Source organism: Fistularia commersonii, chromosome 9 (genome assembly GCF_037954325.1).
Source record: "Fistularia commersonii isolate RoL2024-O1a breed Wild chromosome 9, RoL_Fcom_v1.0, whole genome shotgun sequence".
Classification (NCBI taxonomy): Eukaryota; Metazoa; Chordata; class Actinopteri; order Syngnathiformes; family Fistulariidae; genus Fistularia; species Fistularia commersonii.
This window is the reverse complement of record NC_141292.1, coordinates 10,849,293-10,869,284: the sequence shown is the minus strand read 5'-3', so window position 1 is coordinate 10,869,284 and position 19,992 is coordinate 10,849,293. Positions and strand designations below refer to the sequence as shown.

General features: G+C 43.7%; 3 protein-coding genes across 4 annotated transcripts; 1 reads left to right on the top strand and 2 right to left on the bottom strand.

Moving 5' to 3' along the window:
* Positions 1–116: 116 nt before the first annotated feature.
* clic3 (CLIC family member 3) lies at positions 117–4,983 on the bottom strand. 2 transcript variants are annotated; one of them, XM_086153090.1, is made up of 7 exons: positions 4,871–4,983; positions 4,642–4,765; positions 2,515–2,624; positions 1,529–1,654; positions 1,325–1,431; positions 1,071–1,246; positions 117–920 (listed from the first exon to the last, which is right to left on the bottom strand). In XM_086153090.1, the coding sequence occupies exons 2-7, from the start codon at positions 4,717–4,719 to the stop codon at positions 756–758; spliced, it is 762 nt and encodes a 253-aa protein (XP_086009216.1). In that variant the 5' UTR covers positions 4,720–4,765; positions 4,871–4,983; the 3' UTR covers positions 117–755. The 2 variants fall into 2 exon arrangements, with proteins under 2 accessions (XP_086009216.1, XP_086009217.1); XM_086153091.1 differs by lacking the exon at positions 4,871–4,983 and having other exon boundaries at positions 609–920; positions 2,515–2,577; positions 4,642–4,748.
* A 3,133-nt stretch (positions 4,984–8,116) lies between these two features.
* fut7 (fucosyltransferase 7 (alpha (1,3) fucosyltransferase)) lies at positions 8,117–12,137 on the top strand. The gene is made up of 2 exons (XM_086153088.1): positions 8,117–8,227; positions 10,023–12,137. The coding sequence occupies exons 1-2, from the start codon at positions 8,174–8,176 to the stop codon at positions 11,106–11,108; spliced, it is 1,140 nt and encodes a 379-aa protein (XP_086009214.1). The 5' UTR covers positions 8,117–8,173; the 3' UTR covers positions 11,109–12,137.
* A 1,530-nt stretch (positions 12,138–13,667) lies between these two features.
* Positions 13,668–15,709, bottom strand: pou5f3 (POU domain, class 5, transcription factor 3). The gene is made up of 5 exons (XM_086153089.1): positions 14,978–15,709; positions 14,747–14,858; positions 14,526–14,656; positions 14,068–14,232; positions 13,668–13,989 (listed from the first exon to the last, which is right to left on the bottom strand). The coding sequence occupies exons 1-5, from the start codon at positions 15,707–15,709 to the stop codon at positions 13,729–13,731; spliced, it is 1,401 nt and encodes a 466-aa protein (XP_086009215.1). The 3' UTR covers positions 13,668–13,728.
* Positions 15,710–19,992: the final 4,283 nt, after the last annotated feature.

Here is a 19,992-nt window from a genome sequence, read left to right as displayed (position 1 = left end):
AACATTTGTATACATCATTTGTATAAGAGAGTGGAAGCAAATACATAGAGAAAAAAAATGCATATGTTTTTTCCACATTCTGGTTTTCTTTCAATAATTATTTCAGACATCAACGCTTCCTTTCAAAACGGCCATTTTTTAGCATACATTTTATGGGATGGAAAAGCATTTTGTCCACAACAAATAACTGCCATTTGTTTGCTCGCAAAGGATCCAAGAAGGACAGTGATGCTGTGTGCCTCATCTCCACAAATTCTATATAAACAGCATTCACATGTGTAAAATAAGATAAATATGTCTTCTGATTCAAACCACACCGCACGGTTCTTATTGCAGTGTACATCGAACACACACACACACACACACACACACACACACACACACACGCACACAAAAACACATACATATTCACACTCATGCACACACATACAAGCACAAAAATATATATATTTCTGTGTGATTTACATTGCTTTTGTGTTCTTACTGAAGTTGAGGAGGTAATCTGCATAACAAGAGAATATAATTGGAAAGACAACAAATACTAAGCATCTTAGCGTAGGAGTTTGATCACTATATCAAAAAAAATTCTAGAACACAACACGAGATATTTTTAATAGCAGAACATGCATTTAATCAGTTTGAATGACAAAAAATGGAATATGAACAAACCATTAACAGTAAGCATTTTTTGCCTTTCTGTGCCAACCTGGCTGTTGTCATTTTTGTCAGTTACCAAGGTGCGCGCCCCCCTTGACCTATTTATTGAGGTACTTTGCCACAGAGTGGTAGGCAGCAAGGATCTCTGAGTCATTTGGGCAAGTGTAGCGAAACTCATCTTGTTTGGAGGCATTATCCAGATAACGTGTCAGGCCTTTCAGCTCTGCAGGGATGGCAAAGTTCCGGTACTCCTTACACACCACCTGTTAGAAAAAAGGGATTTAAAATAGTGTGCGTGGTTAAAACTACATAAATAAGTAAACAACGGCTGAGGACTTTCCAGTCCACCTCCGGTTGGTTGTAGACATCGCTGAGCTTTGCATGAATTATGTTCACTGCTTTACACAACTGACCTTCACAATGTTGAGTTTTGGGAGCAAGTTGCAGTCGGCCAAAGTGAAGCTGTCCCCATCCAGGTAGAGACGAGTTGACTCTGTGGCATTTCGGTTCTTTTCCAGTTCGTGAGGGAGAGGCGACTCAAGGAACATGTTGAGCTTCACCAGAGTTGTAAGGAACTTCTTCTCCAGCACTGAAACACAGTCAGGTGGTCACTTCTGGTCCCACGTCACTATGAATAAATCGCCAGTAAATCAATTGTGACTCTTACTGTCATTTAATCCAGGGCTGGGATTCTTTATATATGCTGAGAATTTACGAAAGATGTCTTCTCCGGCCCCGTTGGACTCTTTGTACCGGCAGTATAGTTTTGGATAGCTGCCATTTAAAAAAAAAAAAAAAAAAATGTGTGTTTATAATTCAGTCTATGAGTTTGAATATCTCCACATTTGATTTTTGACTGATATCGTCTTACTCGGGTGGCGCTAACACGTCCTCCAGGAATTCTTCGATCTTGTTGGTGTCTGTTTTGACATCATCGTTGTAGAGGAGGAAGGGAGGCTGCGAGCCGGGAGCCAAATCCTTCAACACATCAGGTGTTCTGTTGCACAACAAAAGAGACAAACATTGTTTACTTCAAGTTAATTTGTGATGACTAGTGACTGCAAACAAAGGCAGGATCAATATAACAGAGAAACTGTTTTTTTTTTTTTTTTTATGAAAACTGCCATCCAAAATGGTCCAAAGTGGTCCAAAATAATATTACAGTCACTCGAATTCTAGGTGTTTCTACTTATTTTTGAACATTTTTTAACCTTTATTACCCCAGGTACAGTATGTTTCATTGAGAGTAATAGTAAGAAGATATTCCTTTATTTTGTCACATTCAGTAATACATACAACACAACATTAGCGAAACATGTCCTCTGCATTTAATCCATTATGGCAGAACCATGAGCAGTTTGGGGGTTTGGTGTCTTGCTCAACAAAACATCTATGGGCTTGGAGGAGCTCAGGACTTTAGCCAGGAACTTTAAGTTACCCAACCACTGCACTTGGTCCATGCTGTAAGAATTCTGTAAAAGCGGCCTGGTGGGTCCAGCAACTTTTTGACACAAAATGTCAAATGTCAAATATGTGCAAATATGTGTAAATATGTCCAGAAAGTATTACACCAAAAGCATAAACAATTTCATGCAAAATTCAGAAACAAATAAACCTTGTGTTTTCACCATGTAATTTTGTTTGTTTTAGATTCAGCAATATCCATCCCAGTTTTGAGAGGGAAGTTTGTGTTTCAGCGAAGTGATGCAGGATAACTGAAAGCCAAACAGTATAAATATACAGTAGTTTTCAGCTCACGAAGGATCACTACAAAATTTTCTAGGTACTCTCTAGAGCAGTGTTAAAATATAGTTTGATGATGATCATTAATATAATCAACAATCAGCAAAAACTTACCTCCTCATGTCCACTGTGGTGAGTGTGAAGTTAGCGCCCTTTAACCAGAGGATCATGAAGAGTCTTTGACAGAAAGGACAGTTTCCCACGCTTTCAGCATCCATACTGGCCTAACACACAAATAGTCACTGCTTACATGCCACCTTTTATATTTATAACTCAACAATGTTAAGATAATCAAAAGTGATGTTAACACATTATAAGGTGGTTATTCTATTAGATCTGTTATGATCAGATAACATATACTTTTGATTTTTAAGCATTCCTTTTTTTCAATAGTAATTTACTGCAGTAACTTGCTCTATGCTTTTGACAAAGCAAGCAATTTTCAAGGCCATTTTCCAGATCTTTTTGAAAAAAGGGATTTGCTTCAACCCGCTATCGAAAATAGATGTGTTTAAAGACTCCAGGAATAAGATGCAGGGAGAGTTTAGCAGGTTCCCCATACGAGCAAGTGAAAAAACATGGTTCCAGGTGCGGGGCAGGTTGTCCAGATCCAAATCTAGAGTAACACATTTATGACCGATGTCAACAGACGGTAAAATACGGCAACGGATAACCTCATAATCCCAACATGTGAGTCTGAAACCAAGTTCATTCCTAAACTGTGACTTGCCAGTGTTCACCTGCCTGCACACGACCAGGTATTTTGATAGTTATCTGCAACTACATAGATACTGTAAACTATAGATTGGCGTTTTAATGGTATAATGAGGACAGATTCTGGACATTCTGGATTCTGTGACAAGAACCCAGTATTCTTTGACAGTAATGTATGGAGGCAGACTTGCAATGCCCCCAAGGAAGCTTGGATCACAGAATCAATCCCAAATCTAACATCTCCACAACTCTTTCACGTGTGTAGTTTCACTTGAGCTCGCGCAAAAATGTGCTTGGCGAAACTGCAGGAGCCTGTAGGTTTGTCGCCCGTAAAGAACGCACAGTTAGGAGAAGCTCGTTTTATTGTTATTCTTGTCCAGCTGAAAGGATCACAGAAAACAGGACGCGATCGCTGCTCGCTCCCTTCATCATGTTGATAGGGGTCAGGAACTCAATCTGGACGGATTAGATAACACGCTTTAAAATCAAGTGCGGGCCTGTTGTAAGGTAAACATTGCAGATAAGGAAAAGTAATTTTAATGTTTCAACTTCCCAGCAATCCCTGTCATACCAGAGAAATATGGCATTCTTTTTGCTCAATCAACTGATCGAAATCTATCAGATTGAAATGTCCAAAGGCGGGTATTCATTTAATTCATTCAATCATTATCCTTCATTAATCCCCATTGGGAGATTCATTCTCTGCAATGAATCAATCATGGATGAACCATGGGCAGTAGGTTGCCGTCCACCAGCGCCAGGGGAGCAGTTAGGGGTTCAGTGTCTTCCTCAACACTTCGACACACTCAGGAGCCGGGAATCGAACCAGGAATGTTCGATTCCAAAGACAAAAACGTGCAGCAACTGGTAAAAAAATTTTGGATCCAAACCATGTCCACTTGAGGTACCCACGGAGATCCCACACCTGCTTTCTCTATATCTTTTACACTGTCTCCGTAATCTAAAGATAAACCTGATTTTCTTTTTTTTTTACAAAAGGCAGGCTTTTGATGACTTTGCCAAGTTTTTAAATGTATTGGCCAGAAGGTATAATACTGGAAGTGATATTCTCGAAGAGCCTGCTCCACTCTGACATTGTGAACCCAACAGGGAAGAATTTTCAAACTGGGGTTTAACGTTCACACCCACATCAATCACATATTTAATCCCAGTCAGCCATACATGGTTTACTGTACAGACAGATACGGGTGTATTATCAGTATAAACAAAGGGGTATTCTTCTTGATTAACCACAGTCCAACTTCGAATTGTATCTGAAAGTGCTTTACCTGCTTACACAGAGATCTTCGATACACCCAAGGAGACATTATTTAAAATAACTCAGAAATTAAATCTCCCTGAACCGATTTAATGTGAATTAGCCGTTGATGACTAGATCATCAGAGATGATTCCATGTCAAAACAGTACTTTTATCTATTTGATAATCTAATAGATTAGATGGATTTTCGCTGCATTTTCTCACAATACTGTTAAAAGTGCAATAGAACTACTATTAATGGCCTCACCTTGACAAAGAGTTCGATCTTTGGGGCATCTTTGCTGTTTTTTTCCCGATCTCTGTCTTTCTGTCTCGTGACATCCATCTTTCTGGACCAGATTCACCAAATGTTTTGTTTTTGTCGCTTTTCCCTGCAAAGACACAACAGATATCCAAACTGAAATATTTCATCGGCACGTCTTTTGACTAAGACATTTTCCGTCGCAAGCTACCGAAATTAGTTGTTGAACACTCACCGAGGCAGAATTCTTCTTTATATCCACACAACCTGTGTTTTGCTGTTTATTTCCAGAATTTCACTTTGACTCTCCTCCGTCTCTGTTGTAGTTCTGATTTTCCTACCACACCTACTGAGCTCCCAGAGGCATCCCTCACGCCTGTCCCTGCTTTACCAGTCAAACCAGCAGATCTGGATCTCACCTCTCGGCCACATAGTCTCGCTGCACGCTGAAATCTGTTTCTCTTTAACTGTACCTGTCTCTGTTTATCACTGCTTTTATAATTTGTTGATTATTGCTGTATATCATTGCTGTATAAAAAAGCACAAGATGACCCATGGATAAAACATCCCAGCGTATTCTTAGCAAGTCAACTTGGATCAATGGGGGGGGGGGGTGAATTACATCATTACACATCTACAGTAACATAAATTAAATGGTAATGGAAAATAATTATACCCTGCATTTGTGACCCACGTGCGTGCTACATGACTAAGTATACAGAATGTGTAAGTGTAAATCAAGGCATGAGCCGAGATTTAAGGGAGTGTCACACCATTATTTCAATTCATACTTTGTGCATTTATTTAGGATCAATGTTGTAGTTGTTACATGCCATTGACGCGTCAGCACTGCGAGCTGAGATGCCGGTTGGGGTCAGATGGCATAAACATAGGTCGAAAGAGAAACGGGTAGATTTGAAGCAACCAAGCGAACTGTGTGCAGAGATGAAAGAAAGTGCATTAAAGGGAGGTGTATGAAAGTCTAATTCAGAGGCTGAACAAGCATCCATTCAGGACCAGGTGAATTCTTATATTTTTTTACCCCGCTACAATCCAGTTGGCCCAGTTGTCTCTGCCAGTCTTCATTATAAGCGTATGAATCTGCGGTCACTTTTTAAAAATAGCAGATTGTACTTATCCATTAAAATGTACTTTATTCACAAGTCTTTGTTGGCATCATGATGCTGTTTCTCTGCTATTCCGTTTTTCCACGTCGGTGTCGGATGGGCTCGGGAGTCTGATCCAGGTCTACAGAACCAAACATGAACAGCTGTTATCATAACCACGTTATCAATCAGTTGCAGTTGTTTCCTGGTTGTGTAACAAACCTCTTTGAATGTGAGAGTGTGTTTTCTGCTTTTTTCCGTGCGTGCTTGTGTGTGTGTGTATATGTCCCGGAGCGGACTGTCAGTTGCGGATCAGCATTCATGTCAGGTAGAGAGTTCTCTCACGTTACAGGTATTCATGGAGGACACAGAGACACCTTAAGCCAAACTGATGCTAAGATAAACAAAGCTGCACACCAAGAGTGGATACACACATCCTGGAATATAAATATAACGTGAAACCCCGCATTGTCGCTTATCACAGAAAAAGGAGAGGAGAATCGTAGATGTGAGAGTCAGTTACAGGTGACTCTGTGCTGCAGAACCCACTTGGTGGGATCTGCTGTGTTCATTGGAGTGAATCTCCTGGGAGTATCTTTATAAGGACTGGATCAGAATCAAAATCAAAATATTTGATTGATCTCCAACAACTATATTTCTCACACTGTGAGAGGATTTTAAATTTAATTTTTTTGTTCATGTTGACAAAAAAAGCCTTTAACTGACAATTTGACGACAATGAAACATAAAATGGTTTATAGATTTTTATCTATTTATTATCTATTCATAATAAACCGATTAAGAATCATACAATACGTAAAGAAAACAACTGGCATGGTGTTGAGCGCCCTTCTCTTGTTTTCCATGTCACCCACTTTGCAATTCAGAGTATTTTCTGCCTCCGCTTTTTTAATTTGATTTATTTTAATTACATAAATTAAACCTGATAGTTGGTCTGGGCTCATCGGGTTTAGAATTTTTTTAAAGCTTATTTCTGGTGCCGTCATAATACAATTCATTTTGTCTTTATGAAAGACTGCATCGTGTCAAGAAAATGATTAAAACTAATAACACGTCTACGTGTGTGAATGGTCTGGGTCTTGACTTCAACACTCCCGCACTTCCTCATTCCACCACCGCGTTTCCTTGTTTACTTTCTTTCCAGATGACACACCAGGTCTCTCCTTCCTGTCTCCTTCATCACATTAGCAACAGTTGTCCAGTCATCTGGATGCTCCTCATTCCCGCCCGGGGCTTGTTTCAACTCCTCCCTGAAAACCCATTCTACTCCACCTCTCTCAGCTTCCACCACTTTGCCCTCTCATCTGCATTTGTCCTCTTCATCTTCCTCTTCATGAGTCATCCTACAAACCGCCATCCTATGCCATCGGACTACACCCAGTCGCCAATCTCCTACAAATCGTCCTACATCGTTCACAAAAGATGTAGTCTACTCGCGTGCTCCTGCCTCCGCTCCTCCCTCTTCTAGAGGAAAGTAAACCTGAGCAGCCATTTCCATACTTTTTGCAAAGTCGACCACCATGTGTCCCTCTGTGCGCCTATCCTGGATGCCAAACTTGCCCATTATTTCTGCATCACCTCTATTTCCTGCACCAACATGACAGAGGGATATTCTGCATCACTTCATCGAACTCACTCCAGACCTCCACGACCACTAATAACGATGACCATCAACCTTTTGGTTTCTCGCTCCGGACTCATTCTTAACTCCTGCTCCTTTTCTCTTCCCAACCTATCCTGTTTATTCATTCCTGCAAATCTCTTCGAGTTATCACTCTTGTTTCTTTCTGTTCAGAGCATCTGAGGTCAATCAATTCAATCTGATACAGAGACTTACAACCATCATCCTCACATTCACGTCACAATTTTGGGTCTCCATTGAAGCTTCAGCAGGCTTTTTTGGAATGTGGGAGGAAACCAGAGATGCCTGAGGAAACCCAGGAAAAAAACAGAGGGGAGAACGTGCAAGCTCCGCACAGAACGACCCCCCGCTGGAATTGAACCACGCTTCCCTTCAGCAGAGGACCACAATTTAAACAAAACTAGGTAGACGGAGAAAATAAAGATGAACAATTCAACTTTTTAAAAAAGAAATCAACCAATCGCAACAGCAATCCGTCAAAGCAGGAAGCATAGGAACACCGAAGTCGTCCTCCTCTGCTCTCTTCAGTAAATACATACGGAAAACACCTATTCAAATTCCAATTTCATGCAATAGGTTTACAGAGCATTTTCAAGAAAGGTGGCAGTGACTCAGGCGGGTCCAGTGGGTGACAGATCGTGTAGCATATATGACTTTACTTTATGCCCACCTCTTTCAGACAGAGACACACCCCTTCCCTGAAATGTGCCAGGTTTGGTTTGTACAGCTTTAATGCTCATCATCATCTCATGCAAACCTCCGACCAAGGATGGTATCAGCTGTAACCGGGGGACACCATGTAATGGTCTCGCGCTGTCATCAGGTCAGTGGAGAAAACTGGAACAGTTTTGGAAAAAAATAGCATATTATCAGCCTTATGGTAAAGCAGTTATGTAGCTCTGGGTATGTAGATAAAATAAGGTTATGTACTCCGTGACCTCTGGGCTTTTGTGATATCTGCAGTGATAACTGAGGGAGAAAGGAGGAGAGAAAGATATGCCGATGCCATTGTAAATACTTTCACCACATCCTGTTCAGAATTGAAAAAGGTATTTCAGTTTCAGTCACTTTAACACTGCTGGTGAATTCTTCATGTGGAAAATTTGTTTTAAAGGAATGAGCAACTTAAATGTGATTATTATAGATGGGCTAAGCGACTGATATTCTTATGTTGTTTTCAATTTAGGAAGAGTCAAGTCTGAGTAAGAGCTAAGAGCTGAATAAGTCTGACAAATGCTCATATGTGGCGTTTCCTCCATGATATGCGGACTTGTGTGTGACATTTCACAACTTTACCGGGATGGGTGCTGCTCCTTGTGTCAAATGCAAGACAGAATATTAAAAAAAGATCATTTTAACAGTCAAAAAAAATGAACTGCAATATTATGATAGCAGCAAGATGAGGTCTTTGCAAATCTGCTGCTGCTGCTGCTGGGGCTTCTCTAATGTTAGACAATGTGACTACAATTAAATTTCACATTGCCATGAAAATGTGCACTATTAAAATGAAATAAAATTAAATGTAATCAAGAGACAGGTAAAGGGAATCCTTTTTTAAGATTTAATCACCCCCTCTTCCATCACAAATCAAACAAAATAGTTTCTTTAACCAAGCCGTTCTTTGGCAGAGCTTCTGTGTGTCCTGTGGCTCACAGTTCTCACATCCTGTGACTCTTTCTTAGTTCCTCTTTTTTAACCAAAATTTGACCTTCTGAAACGTCTGCTAGGCCTGCGCCTGATGATGCCACCTACGAGCCAAATCTGCTTTCTGCACATTTCAGGGATTTCTTTTTCATATTTTCTTCAGTGAAGATTTATTTTAACCTGGGTGGCCAAATACATGATGGGAAAAAGTAATCAATCAAAATATTTATAAAGGATCTGTTTATATGATCAAATGAAAATCATGTACTTTTAATTTAAATGCAAATCAAGTACAAGATTTTTCATCTCAAAATGCTTTTGAGACCTTCCATCTTCTGTAACTTGCTTTTTAATTGTATCCCAAGAAACTAGCTCTGCATGAATTTCTTTTCTAAGAAGTACATTTTACTTCAAGAAGGAAAGTCAGTTACAAGATTGTTAAGCTTTGTGTTTAAGTCACACTGAACTGTGCAAGGCTTTCAATTTCCTTTATGGTTTGTGCATGTAGAAAAAGGAAGCTTTCGCAAGTTCTTTCTGAGAAGTGGTAAAACAGAAAAAAGGACTGTTTCTCTTTGACTCCTGGGTCACGTTTTGAACAAAAAAAAAACTTGAGGGCGAGTCCTAGTGAAAGCCTCTTCACTACCCAGTGAGTGGACAGTGCTCCCAAAGGTCCTTTAAACATGTATAAAACAAGAAAGAAGTACCTTTTGATTGGCTTATTGGGTCAGCTACCCCAAATACTAAGCCCAAGATAGGCTGACAAAAATATTTTCTTGTGATTCTACTTTGTAAACAATAACCGCGCTGGCTCCAAAATATTCACTCATTTATTATCCATACCGTTTATCCTGCAGTAGTAGTGGTGCTGGAGCCTATCCAAGATTTCATCAGGCAAGAAGTAGAGTTCACCCCGGACCGGTCATCAATTGATTAAAGGGTTCTAAATCAATTTTTCATTTTGCTTGTTCCGGCAGGGTTATAAATACGTTAAAAAGAATTTACTAGTCTCGACGAAGAAGCACCTCCTCTTCCTCTTCCTCTGTGTTCTATCCCTGTGTGTCCTCAAAGGATGGCTGATTGGGTTGAAGGCCAATATCTCCCACAGCTTGAAACACAAAAACATCACCGTTTTGCTCTGGAACTGGCCCTTCGGTTCAAGACAACACCTGGAAGGCGATGTTTGCTGGGACCTTTACCACATCCCCAGGTGCCGTCTAGTGGACCGCCGGTACCTGTACATGGCTGCTGACGTGGTGGTGTTCCACAACAGAGAGATGATACAGGGATTAGTGTTGCCTCTTGAGCTTCCCCGACCGAAGGGCCAGAGGTGGGCTTGGATGTCCCTGGAAGCCCCGCGTTTCAACGGAAACCTGACCAATTATGGAAATATCTTCAACCTGACTATAAGTTACCGGAGAGATGCTGATATCACTACACCCTATGGGGAGATGCTACCAAAGGAGGTCAAAGGAGGTCTTGAGAAGCACATCCCGCTGAATAAAAGCGCTCTGGTCTGTTGGGTGGTCAGCAACTACAGGAGCAGCCACAGGAGAAGCAAAGTGTACAATCAGCTCAGAGCTCTAGTTCCAGTACAGGTTTACGGACGCTGGGCATACAAGCCCCTCCCCTCCACTGCCCTCTTACGGACCATCTCCCGCTGCTACTTCTATTTGGCGTTCGAGAACTCCATCGCCAAAGATTACATCACGGAGAAGTTATGGAGGAATGCCTATGAAGCGAGGGCGGTGCCTGTCGTCCTGGGACCGCCGCTGCAGGACTACCAAGCCGTGGCGCCGCCCGATTCTTTCATTCACGTTGACAATTTCTCATCGCCCGAAGACCTGGGGGCTTATCTCCTGGAGCTCGCAGGCGACGAGAACCGATACAACGAATACTTTAAGTGGAGAAACAAATGGGATGTCAAGCTGCATACCGGCTGGAGGGAGAGACTGTGTAAGATCTGCGCAGAGTACAACAACCTACCTCAGTACCAAGTTTACACTGATCTAAATGCCTGGGTCTACTATGATGATTTAGGAGGAAGGTCAACCCAAAAATAGAAAGTCTGGCCGGTGATCCCGTTCAACTTTTGTTTTATTATAAACCGTAACTATTTTCACCAAATGAATGTGTTCCCACTAGAGTCTAGCTTCCCATGAGTCCAAGAGGTACTTTTGCTTTTAATGTCTAACACCATTTAATTCAAGAGGTCCAATGTTATATCTCAATGCCAAAATGGTTACTACAGGAAAGGGGGGTCTTTACTTTTGGTTAAACTGCCATTGGGTCCCTCACTATATAAACAAGGGTTTTGTCTCAACATATTAACTGGTGTCTCAAGTGATTAGCAGTGCTTATCTCCATTCATTCCCTTTAACTTAAATTAGTGTTTATTCGACGAATTATGGCAATCAGATCTACAGGGAGAGGAGGTACCATCTAAAATGATTCGTTGAAATAATTAGTCCTGGCAACTGGACTTTTACTTCACGGGCTCCTACAGTTCCAAAGCTCATGCCCCCACTAAAATTTTTGCTTGAGTGGGTGGCAGGTGATTTGAAGTTAAGCAGCGGTTTTAAACACATGTTGCAAGGGACTCCTCTGTGACAAACTTGTGTCTGTTTTTGCCTATGATGGAGAAACCCCTTGTAAACTTCAACAGTGTAGTAATACGTTACATTAAGTTACATTCAAACAGCCGGTCACTTTGTTTGTCCCTCTCTAATGGGACCGTGATAGAACATTCAACTAACTGAGCACAAAAGCTGACAAATACCCTGCACGTAGACATAGTTGAAACGATGCAAATGATTTTACTTTTTCGGCATCAATAGTATTAGAAGGCTGTTGGAGCTCCAGCAACTTGGTAAGGGCTAAAAATCAAGATCCGGTGATTTGATCGACACGTGCACTGCTAGCACTTAGTTGGGAGCCAGGTTTGTGGGTTGTCCTCTGGTTCACAGCTGGATCCTGCACTCTTCAGTGGACTCTGAATAAAATCTGCTAAACAATCTTTTTTTAACGTCCCTTGAGTCCAGTTTCTGTGCATCTGACGCCACAGATAGACATATAATTCAGCACTTTCCTAGAACAGGTAATATATGTCCTAAAATAAAGCTTCTATTGGAGTGGTCAATCACATTGGTGAAAAGTCAATGGCCTGACTGAATTTGGGAGAACATATTAGCAATACTGTGGCAGCCGGGTAAGAAAGGGAAATGGAACAATGACAAATGAAGTGTTTTACTCAGAATGGCTCATACTAATACCCTCAAGATCAATATGGAGTTGTACACTTTGGCATCAAGAAAGAAAAAACAATTTGCAATTCATAAGTAAAAAAAAAATCATGATAAAACAATCCGTCAGTCCATGCACACCCCTGTTCAGAGAAGATCCGGTGAAATTTGTAAAATAAAAGCCTGGAGTTCACTCTTATAGATGAGAATTCCTACCAAGCCCTTTGAGTTGAAACTTCAAAACCGCAAAAAAAAAAAAAATTTGAGAGCCCCAACGGTTAAGAATAAGGTCCATGTCCATCCTTTAGCAGAAATGAGTTTCGTTCCTAGTCTGACTTCTCACTTAGACCCCGTAGTACCTTATAAAGTACAAGCAGAGCAGGTCGAGCTCCAAACTGAGGTGTGAAACGCCACCTCCATGTGGGGTTTTAAAGATAGATCAGTTCCCTTGCAGAGTTGGAGAAATATGTGACCCTGTTTGCCACAGCTGACACGTCCAGGAATCAACAAACCTTTCTACCCAGAGCCGAGGATGCACTGGCTTCGTGTGTAAATTTCATCGAAACTCTCAAAATACAAGACCGATGTAACTCAATCGAATCTTCCAAAGTCCATTATTCGATAGTTGTACAGTAAAATCCATTGACAATTTTTTTTTCTTTTAAAAGTGAGGTGTTGCGAGTACAATGCAGCTAATAAAGTCTTCTCGAAAGGTCAGACCTGGGACGTCAAGGACAATGTGCAATACAAAAGGTAAACAAGACACTTAGCAGCAACAACACCTGTGAACGGAACACTTCCACATTTCCCAGCAATTAATTTGGACGCAGCACTCCTAGCGACGATTTTAAAAAGAGAAAAGAATCAATGTTGGTGGTGATTGCATGTAGTTTGGATTTGGTCGACAAACATTCCTAGAGGCAAAAAAAAAAAAAAGTCTATTATATTCAATATTATGAAAGGCACTTTGCTCGAACAAAAAAAAAAATTCTAGGTGAGAAATGGCAGTTAACACGTTCAGTTTGATGACGTGGAAGTGAGTTCACACCTCGAATTGAACATCTGAATCGATCACAAGATGAGACGACGCCTCTAAAACCCTGGCAACTCATTTCATTACCCAGCAAGCAGTCATCACCTCAAACCGATCTTTGGCATCATTATTTTTTTAAGCAGCATTGACTGAAGCCTATTGAATAACTTACTACAGATAACCAAGATTTTTTTTTTTTTAAATGGGGGGGGGGGGGTAAAAACAGTAGTTCCACATCAGCTCAAGTTTCCCCTCCCAGCTCTGAAGTCAAAGTGGTTGTTTTTGTGGAGCTGCGGGTCAACCTTTAGGATCCGCTATATCGTCACCAAAAGAGGACTCGCTCCTTATCCCGCCATCCTTCCATGTGAACTGCGGATCTGTGTTCTGGTCGGGGTTAGCCGGGCCTACCTATCCAGTCAGGTGATTAACCAGTCCAGAGTGTAGGGCTTGCTTAAGGATGTCAGGCCGGTGCAGAGGGGGCATGTAGAGCGTCGGAGGCGGGGCTCCCGGGTAGCCGGATGCGGGGTAGCCCTGGCCGGGGACCGGCGAGGTGGTCATGTTGAGTGGGGACGGACTCTGGTCGTAGTACTGGCCGTCGCACTCCTCATCCAGCGGCAGCGCCAGGCGCTTTCCCTTCTGCCTACGGTTGCAGAACCAAACCCGCACCACCTGGAACGGCGAGACGGTTTAGCGTCGCGATCGACGAACGGTAGGTTTAAGAGCACCTTGAAACCGACTCGTACTCACATCTCTCTCCAGGCCCAGGTCGTCGGAGATGTGCGTGATCTCCTGGGTGTTTGGCTTCGGACATTTCACAAAGTAGGACTCCAGAGCGGAACGCACCGCTCCGTCCAGGCTGGTCCTCCTCTTCCTCTTCCTCGTGTCAACAAACACCCTTTCGATCTTGTACATCTGGGGGAGCAGAAAAAACAAAGAAGGGATCTTGCCATAATGAGACTTCCGGTTGACTTTTTGATGTTCACATCAAAAAGGTAGGGGTTGCGGCGGAGGCCTTTTTTTTTTCTGTGGCCACCTAGTGGCCGATCCTGAGCGGTTCACAGGAGACGGCGGCCTCTATCGAGACACGCTCAGATGGGTGCGGGCAAGTTCCTAGAGGCCGGGCCAATCACACCGGCTTCATCTGTTGTCTTGGTTTAAGCAGAAGGGGGATAGAATTCGGCAGATGTTCGATGCAGCAGACTTACATCTTGGGGGTTGTCCGAGGTCTCGGCCTCGTTCAGCCAGCGCTGCAGAAGGGGCTTCAGCTTGCACATGTTCTTGAAGCTCAACTGGAGGGCCTCAAAACGGCAAATGGTTGTCTGGCTGAACATCTTACCTGTGCGACAGAGACGAGCGGTGTCAATCGATCATTAAGAAATAAATCTAGATTTCCTGATAACAGGTGTTTGAGCAGACTAAGACGTACCATAAAGGTTTCCCAGGGCAAGGCCGACATCAGCCTGAGTGAAGCCCAAAGTTATACGTTTGTGTTTAAGCTCTTTGGCAAACTGCTCCAACTCCTCCGTGGAAAGATTTTCCTGTGGAATGGGGTATGCGACACATAATTCTTTTTTTTTTTGCATTTAAAAAGAAGCATTCAATGTTTGACCTTTCAGTTGTTTTCTGCACAGGGTTCCACATAGATCCCCCACCTCACCTCCTCTGAGTCGCTGCAGCCGCCGCTGGAGGAGCCGCTGCTCCGCGTGGAGGAGGCCGGGTTCTGCGTGGGTGTCGCACCGGGCGTCGCCTGGGTCGCGCCGGCGTTGAAGAAGGCGCCGCCGGGGAGGGAGCTACCCGGCGGGGAGGGGGACATGGACGGGGACGACGCAGCCGACGTCGGGGGGTTGTGGCCGTGGGAACCGGGTGGCGTGATCTGGGTGATCCCGGGCCATAGTGGGGGGTTCCAGGAGGCCGAGTAGAAGACCCCCTGGGGCACGGAGGCCGGCGCCGCGGGGTACTGCTGGACCTTCACCTCCGTGGAGTATTCGTCACCGGTGTCCTTCTCAGTCTTTATCTCGGGCAGCTTGATCTGCTCCCGGGTCTCGGCGATGGGTGGGCTGAGGTTGGCGGGCTGAGTGGCCGCGGTCACACCGGGTACCTGGCCGGTGTACTCGGGCGCGGCGAAAGGGTACCAGTGCTTGGGCTGCCCGAACTCGTCGGAGCCCCGGTAGTCGCCGCTGACCGAAGCGAAGGGGAAGAAAGTCTGCGCGCAGGCCGCCGGGATGCTCCCGTAGGCGGGCTTGTTGTAGAGCAGGCTCGGGTCCGGGAGGACGCCGTGAGGGAGCTGCAGGATCTCCGGGCCGAGGACGCCGGCGCACGGGTTGACCCGACTGAAGTCGTACGGGCGGCTCTGGCACTCCGGACCCGGGCTCTGGGGCCTCTCCGACATCGTGTGCAAATGCAAAAAAGAAAAAAAAAAAAAAAAAAAAAAAAAAAATCCCAAAAAATTAAATAAATAAATAAAACTTGAAAGTTTTTTTTTTTTTTTTTTTAAAAAGAAAATGCTGCTGGTTAAGTTGACATCACTGGAGAGGAGTGACGGGATGTCTCGTCCGAGCAAAATGAATGAAAGGATTGCATATGATGCGTTCAGGCTCCGTGCGTAACCCCCCGGATTCGTCCGCGGCCTCTGCTCCACGCTTACCGCTCCCGTCACGCCACCTCACAACCAATGCGCCTCCCCGCACGGCGCCGCACGTTTTCCTAATCAAAGCCTGCGGGAGTCAGAGGTCGTTTCACCTGCGCGCCGATTGGCTGGCGGACACAATTACGCGCAGCTGATGGTGAATTTGTGAATGACCTTGATGCCGCCACCCACCTCCACCTCCCACCGTGGAAGAAAATAGGAGGCGTAAAGTCGGAAAGAAAGTTTCTACATTTTTACAATAATAGATCACCTGGGATATTTAAGATTTAAGTGCCTGGGGGAAAAAAAAGCCAGCGCGCCTGCGTGGAAATGGTTTCCGCGGCAACATGAATTACCCGTGGGTGGATTATTATCAGATTATTTCAAGTCTCGACCTTGACTGCAGACAAAAAGAGCTCCATTATGGATCCACTGGATCCTGATCCGGTCGGACCGAAATCCGGATCAACACCGCAGGAACAAATTGATTCATTCTGGATAAATGTCGTTTGTACTCAGATTACCGTAACTCACCGAGCGAATGGCCAATCACTTTTCTACTGATCTCGATTAATAGTTGACAAAGACACCACACAGTATTTTTGTATTTATTTTTCGAAGTGAAATCATATTATTCTCATGATTACCATCGCTGAATCACTTCATTGATGCCTGTTTGGATGCGTGGCGGCTTTGGGTAAGATTTTGGGGGGCTACTTGAACTAAAAAAAAACTTTTCTTTTTGGAGGAGGAGGGGGGTTGGAGGTTTATTTAAAAAGAAAGAAAAAAAAAACTCCATCCAGCATTCAGGTAAACTTTTTCCTATTCAGCCCTGATCGGCGGTCGTTCAATGATGGGGGGCCTTGGATGGCCGCGGCTCCTGCACAGTTGCGCTCCCCCCGGCGCGGGTCGTCGGCCGCAGATTGCAACAGGAAGAGGCGCTGCGGGAAAGGAGAGGGGGGGGCTCCATTGTACGACCTGGCCCCGGAGGGCACCCCGTGGATTTCAGATCCCGAGTTGCGATGGTCGACCATTAGCTCCTTTTCAGATTGAAACAATAAGTCTCAACCCTTTGATTCCTCCTCACCCCCCAGCCCCCTCCCTTTCTCTGAAACAAACACCAGACTGAAGTTTCACCCTGGTCTGGAGGTCCCAAACAGGCCGGGGCTGCTCAATCGGTGCAATTGATTTAACCACGCATTCAATTTCTGGCTTGATAGCGATGAGAAATAAAACTGACAAACAGCTAAATAAAGGGTCCCGCAGGAAATGGGAACATTGGATTTTTTTTTCCCTTGAGCCTTGAAAGAACCCCTATCACCAGAGGTGTCCTCCCGGATACAAAGGCCCCTGTGGGTCTTGGGGAACCTGAGGGAGACGCGGGAGACGCTCAATAGCTTGAAAAGGTAGAAAACGCCGGGCTTGCTGGCATTGTCACGGCTGGGCCATGGACTTGGGAGGACGATTGTCATGCAAAAGACAGACGGCAAGAGTGATAGAAGACTTCAGGCAGGCCTTTAAAGAGCCCAGCTCTCAGGGTGTCCGCGGCTGGGGAGGGGGATTGATGTTGAATAGCTCAGTACAGTGGGGAGATGTGTGAGGAGGGGAGTATCTGGGGATACAGTTGGAAGCCCCTTCCCCTCCCCTCCCCTACACCAAGATGCCTCAGATCTGTTTCTTTTTAAGTGGCCTCTCGAAAAAAAAAACACCTCAGTGATCTGCTTTGCTGTTCACAAGTTTGACCTCACGGGAGGAGGGGGAGTGTGTGTGTGTGTGTGTGTGCGGGGGTGGGGGGGCGAAGGAAAGCGCATTGTCAAAACGGCCGCGTGAAGATAAAAAAAAATAACATATCTCAGTTTCACGGAAAATCTTGAGCTTGTGATCAATGTGACCGCATTTCAGATTGTTATTTTTCTTTTAGAGCTTGGCATAAAGGATAAGTCGCTCAAATTGAATGAATGCTGATTGATTGTGGTCTCTTCCCTCAGTGATACCACCAACACACACACACACATACACACACACACAGCACTGTCATTTAGTAGATTTGGTATCAAATGGTTTTAGATATGCTCAGGACTTACATGTATGAATGTTCTCATAAATGACAAAATGCTCTCCCTCCCGATATGTACACACACACACACACACACACACACACACATGCACACACTGAGGTCGTTGGGGGCAAGAGTCTCTTTGAAAAGGAGCGTGAAGAGTTGCAGCACACTCACTGATGTATAAAGGAAAAATTTGATTTTACCATTTTTAAACCTGTCTATCTAACCATGTCTATCTTTTGTATTTAAAGTAACACACACAGGTATATATCTGCACACTGGCGAGTAAGGGAAATAGCACATTCTTTATTTTTGAATCTCACCCAATGGAGGAGTTTTAAGATCATGTCAGAAATTGTTTGATAAAGGGGTCAAATATGCATTTAATTCATTGGACCAAAAAGGGGTAATCAATGATTAAGTATAATAAACGGAGGCAAACACCTGTTTTATCACTGACGTTTTCATTTAATTTGAACAATCCATAACACGTTGGTTCAGAATTTCAAATAAAAGCTTTTTGTGTAGCTGCACTTCTCTGAAGAGACATTTGTGGGCCATTCAGGACATTCCATGTTAGCAGTGAATTAACCGAAGCCTTGAATTTTCAAAAATGGATTAGAAGTGTCACATAGACCACATTTCAGCTGTATACTTGGAAATAACAGCCAGATAAAGCAATAGGGCTGGAATCTAAGTACTGTCCCTCCTGTTGGGTAGCACAATCATCCCCCACAAACAAGTCTGATGGCTTTTTGATTTTCTTCCAAACGGCCCTGCCTTTGACACTAGCTCTCTGAGACCCCCCACCCTCCCAGGTTTTCATCCTGGCGGACCAATGGCTGCCTTCCCTCCACTGTCCACCGGCACAATGGGCTTTAACGGCCCTTGGCATGCCGCTCAATAGGGAGAGGAGACTGACCTATCCCCCTCCCCGACAACACGGACATACACAAAACCTACCAAGAGCTACATGCAGGCCTTTTCTCTGCCCCTACCCCCAACACACACACACACACACACACACACACACACACACACAGACACACAGACACACACACACACTTTCTGCAAGTGTGGCCATTTGTGGCCTGAAGGGAAAACACAAAGTCAAACAGGATCAACCGGGATTGGGCCGGAAGTCAGCAACGGCAGAGGAAACTGTACACTTGAAAACACACGATATGCACTACTTCTTGTTTGGAAGGTTTTAAATCTCAAGTGTGTGTGTGTGTGTGTGCATGTGTGTGAGCCTTCGTCTTACACAAAACAGACAAACAATCCTTAAAGTCAGTTAGTTAAACGGATCGGAGTGGATCTTGAGTCTTTCTAGATCCCGCTTACCAGTCCGTCTGGACACGGACACGACTGCGATTGATCGAATTAAAGCTTTCAGAAATGGTTCGTTTGACCTGGGAACATATCTTCTTCGCTTTAAATGATTCCCCTCTGTGTTTCATGAATGGGCCCAGTCGGCCTGTCCCATCACATGTCGAATACTTGCACTAACAATCTCATCCTGTACAAATAATTGCACCAAAAGGCCATATTTTCATGGTCCTGTTCAGCTTCTTTATGATTTCAAACTCACTCTAATGATAGAGTTATTAGGGGCTCACAACACTTAATATCCAAATGATTATCTGAATTGCAACACATTTCGACTTATTTGGCTGATGATCCATTGATTTAAAATCTTATAATTAGTATTGTCACGAAGGCCCACTATCAATCAGAGACATGACTATCCAAAATGCACACAGTCAAAGGGAAAAACAAGAAAAGATTTATTCATGAATCATTAAACCTGGTGAAGACCATTGCCGCCACTTTGCCACATCTTAAATACCAGCAGAGAAATAGCCGGCAGTGTTGGTGACATGCAGGGAAAAACACTAAAATATCCATTTCAATTCGATCCAATAGTTATTAAGAAAAAAAGAGTCTACTTTCTACATTCAGTGTACTGATGCTCTTTATTTGAGA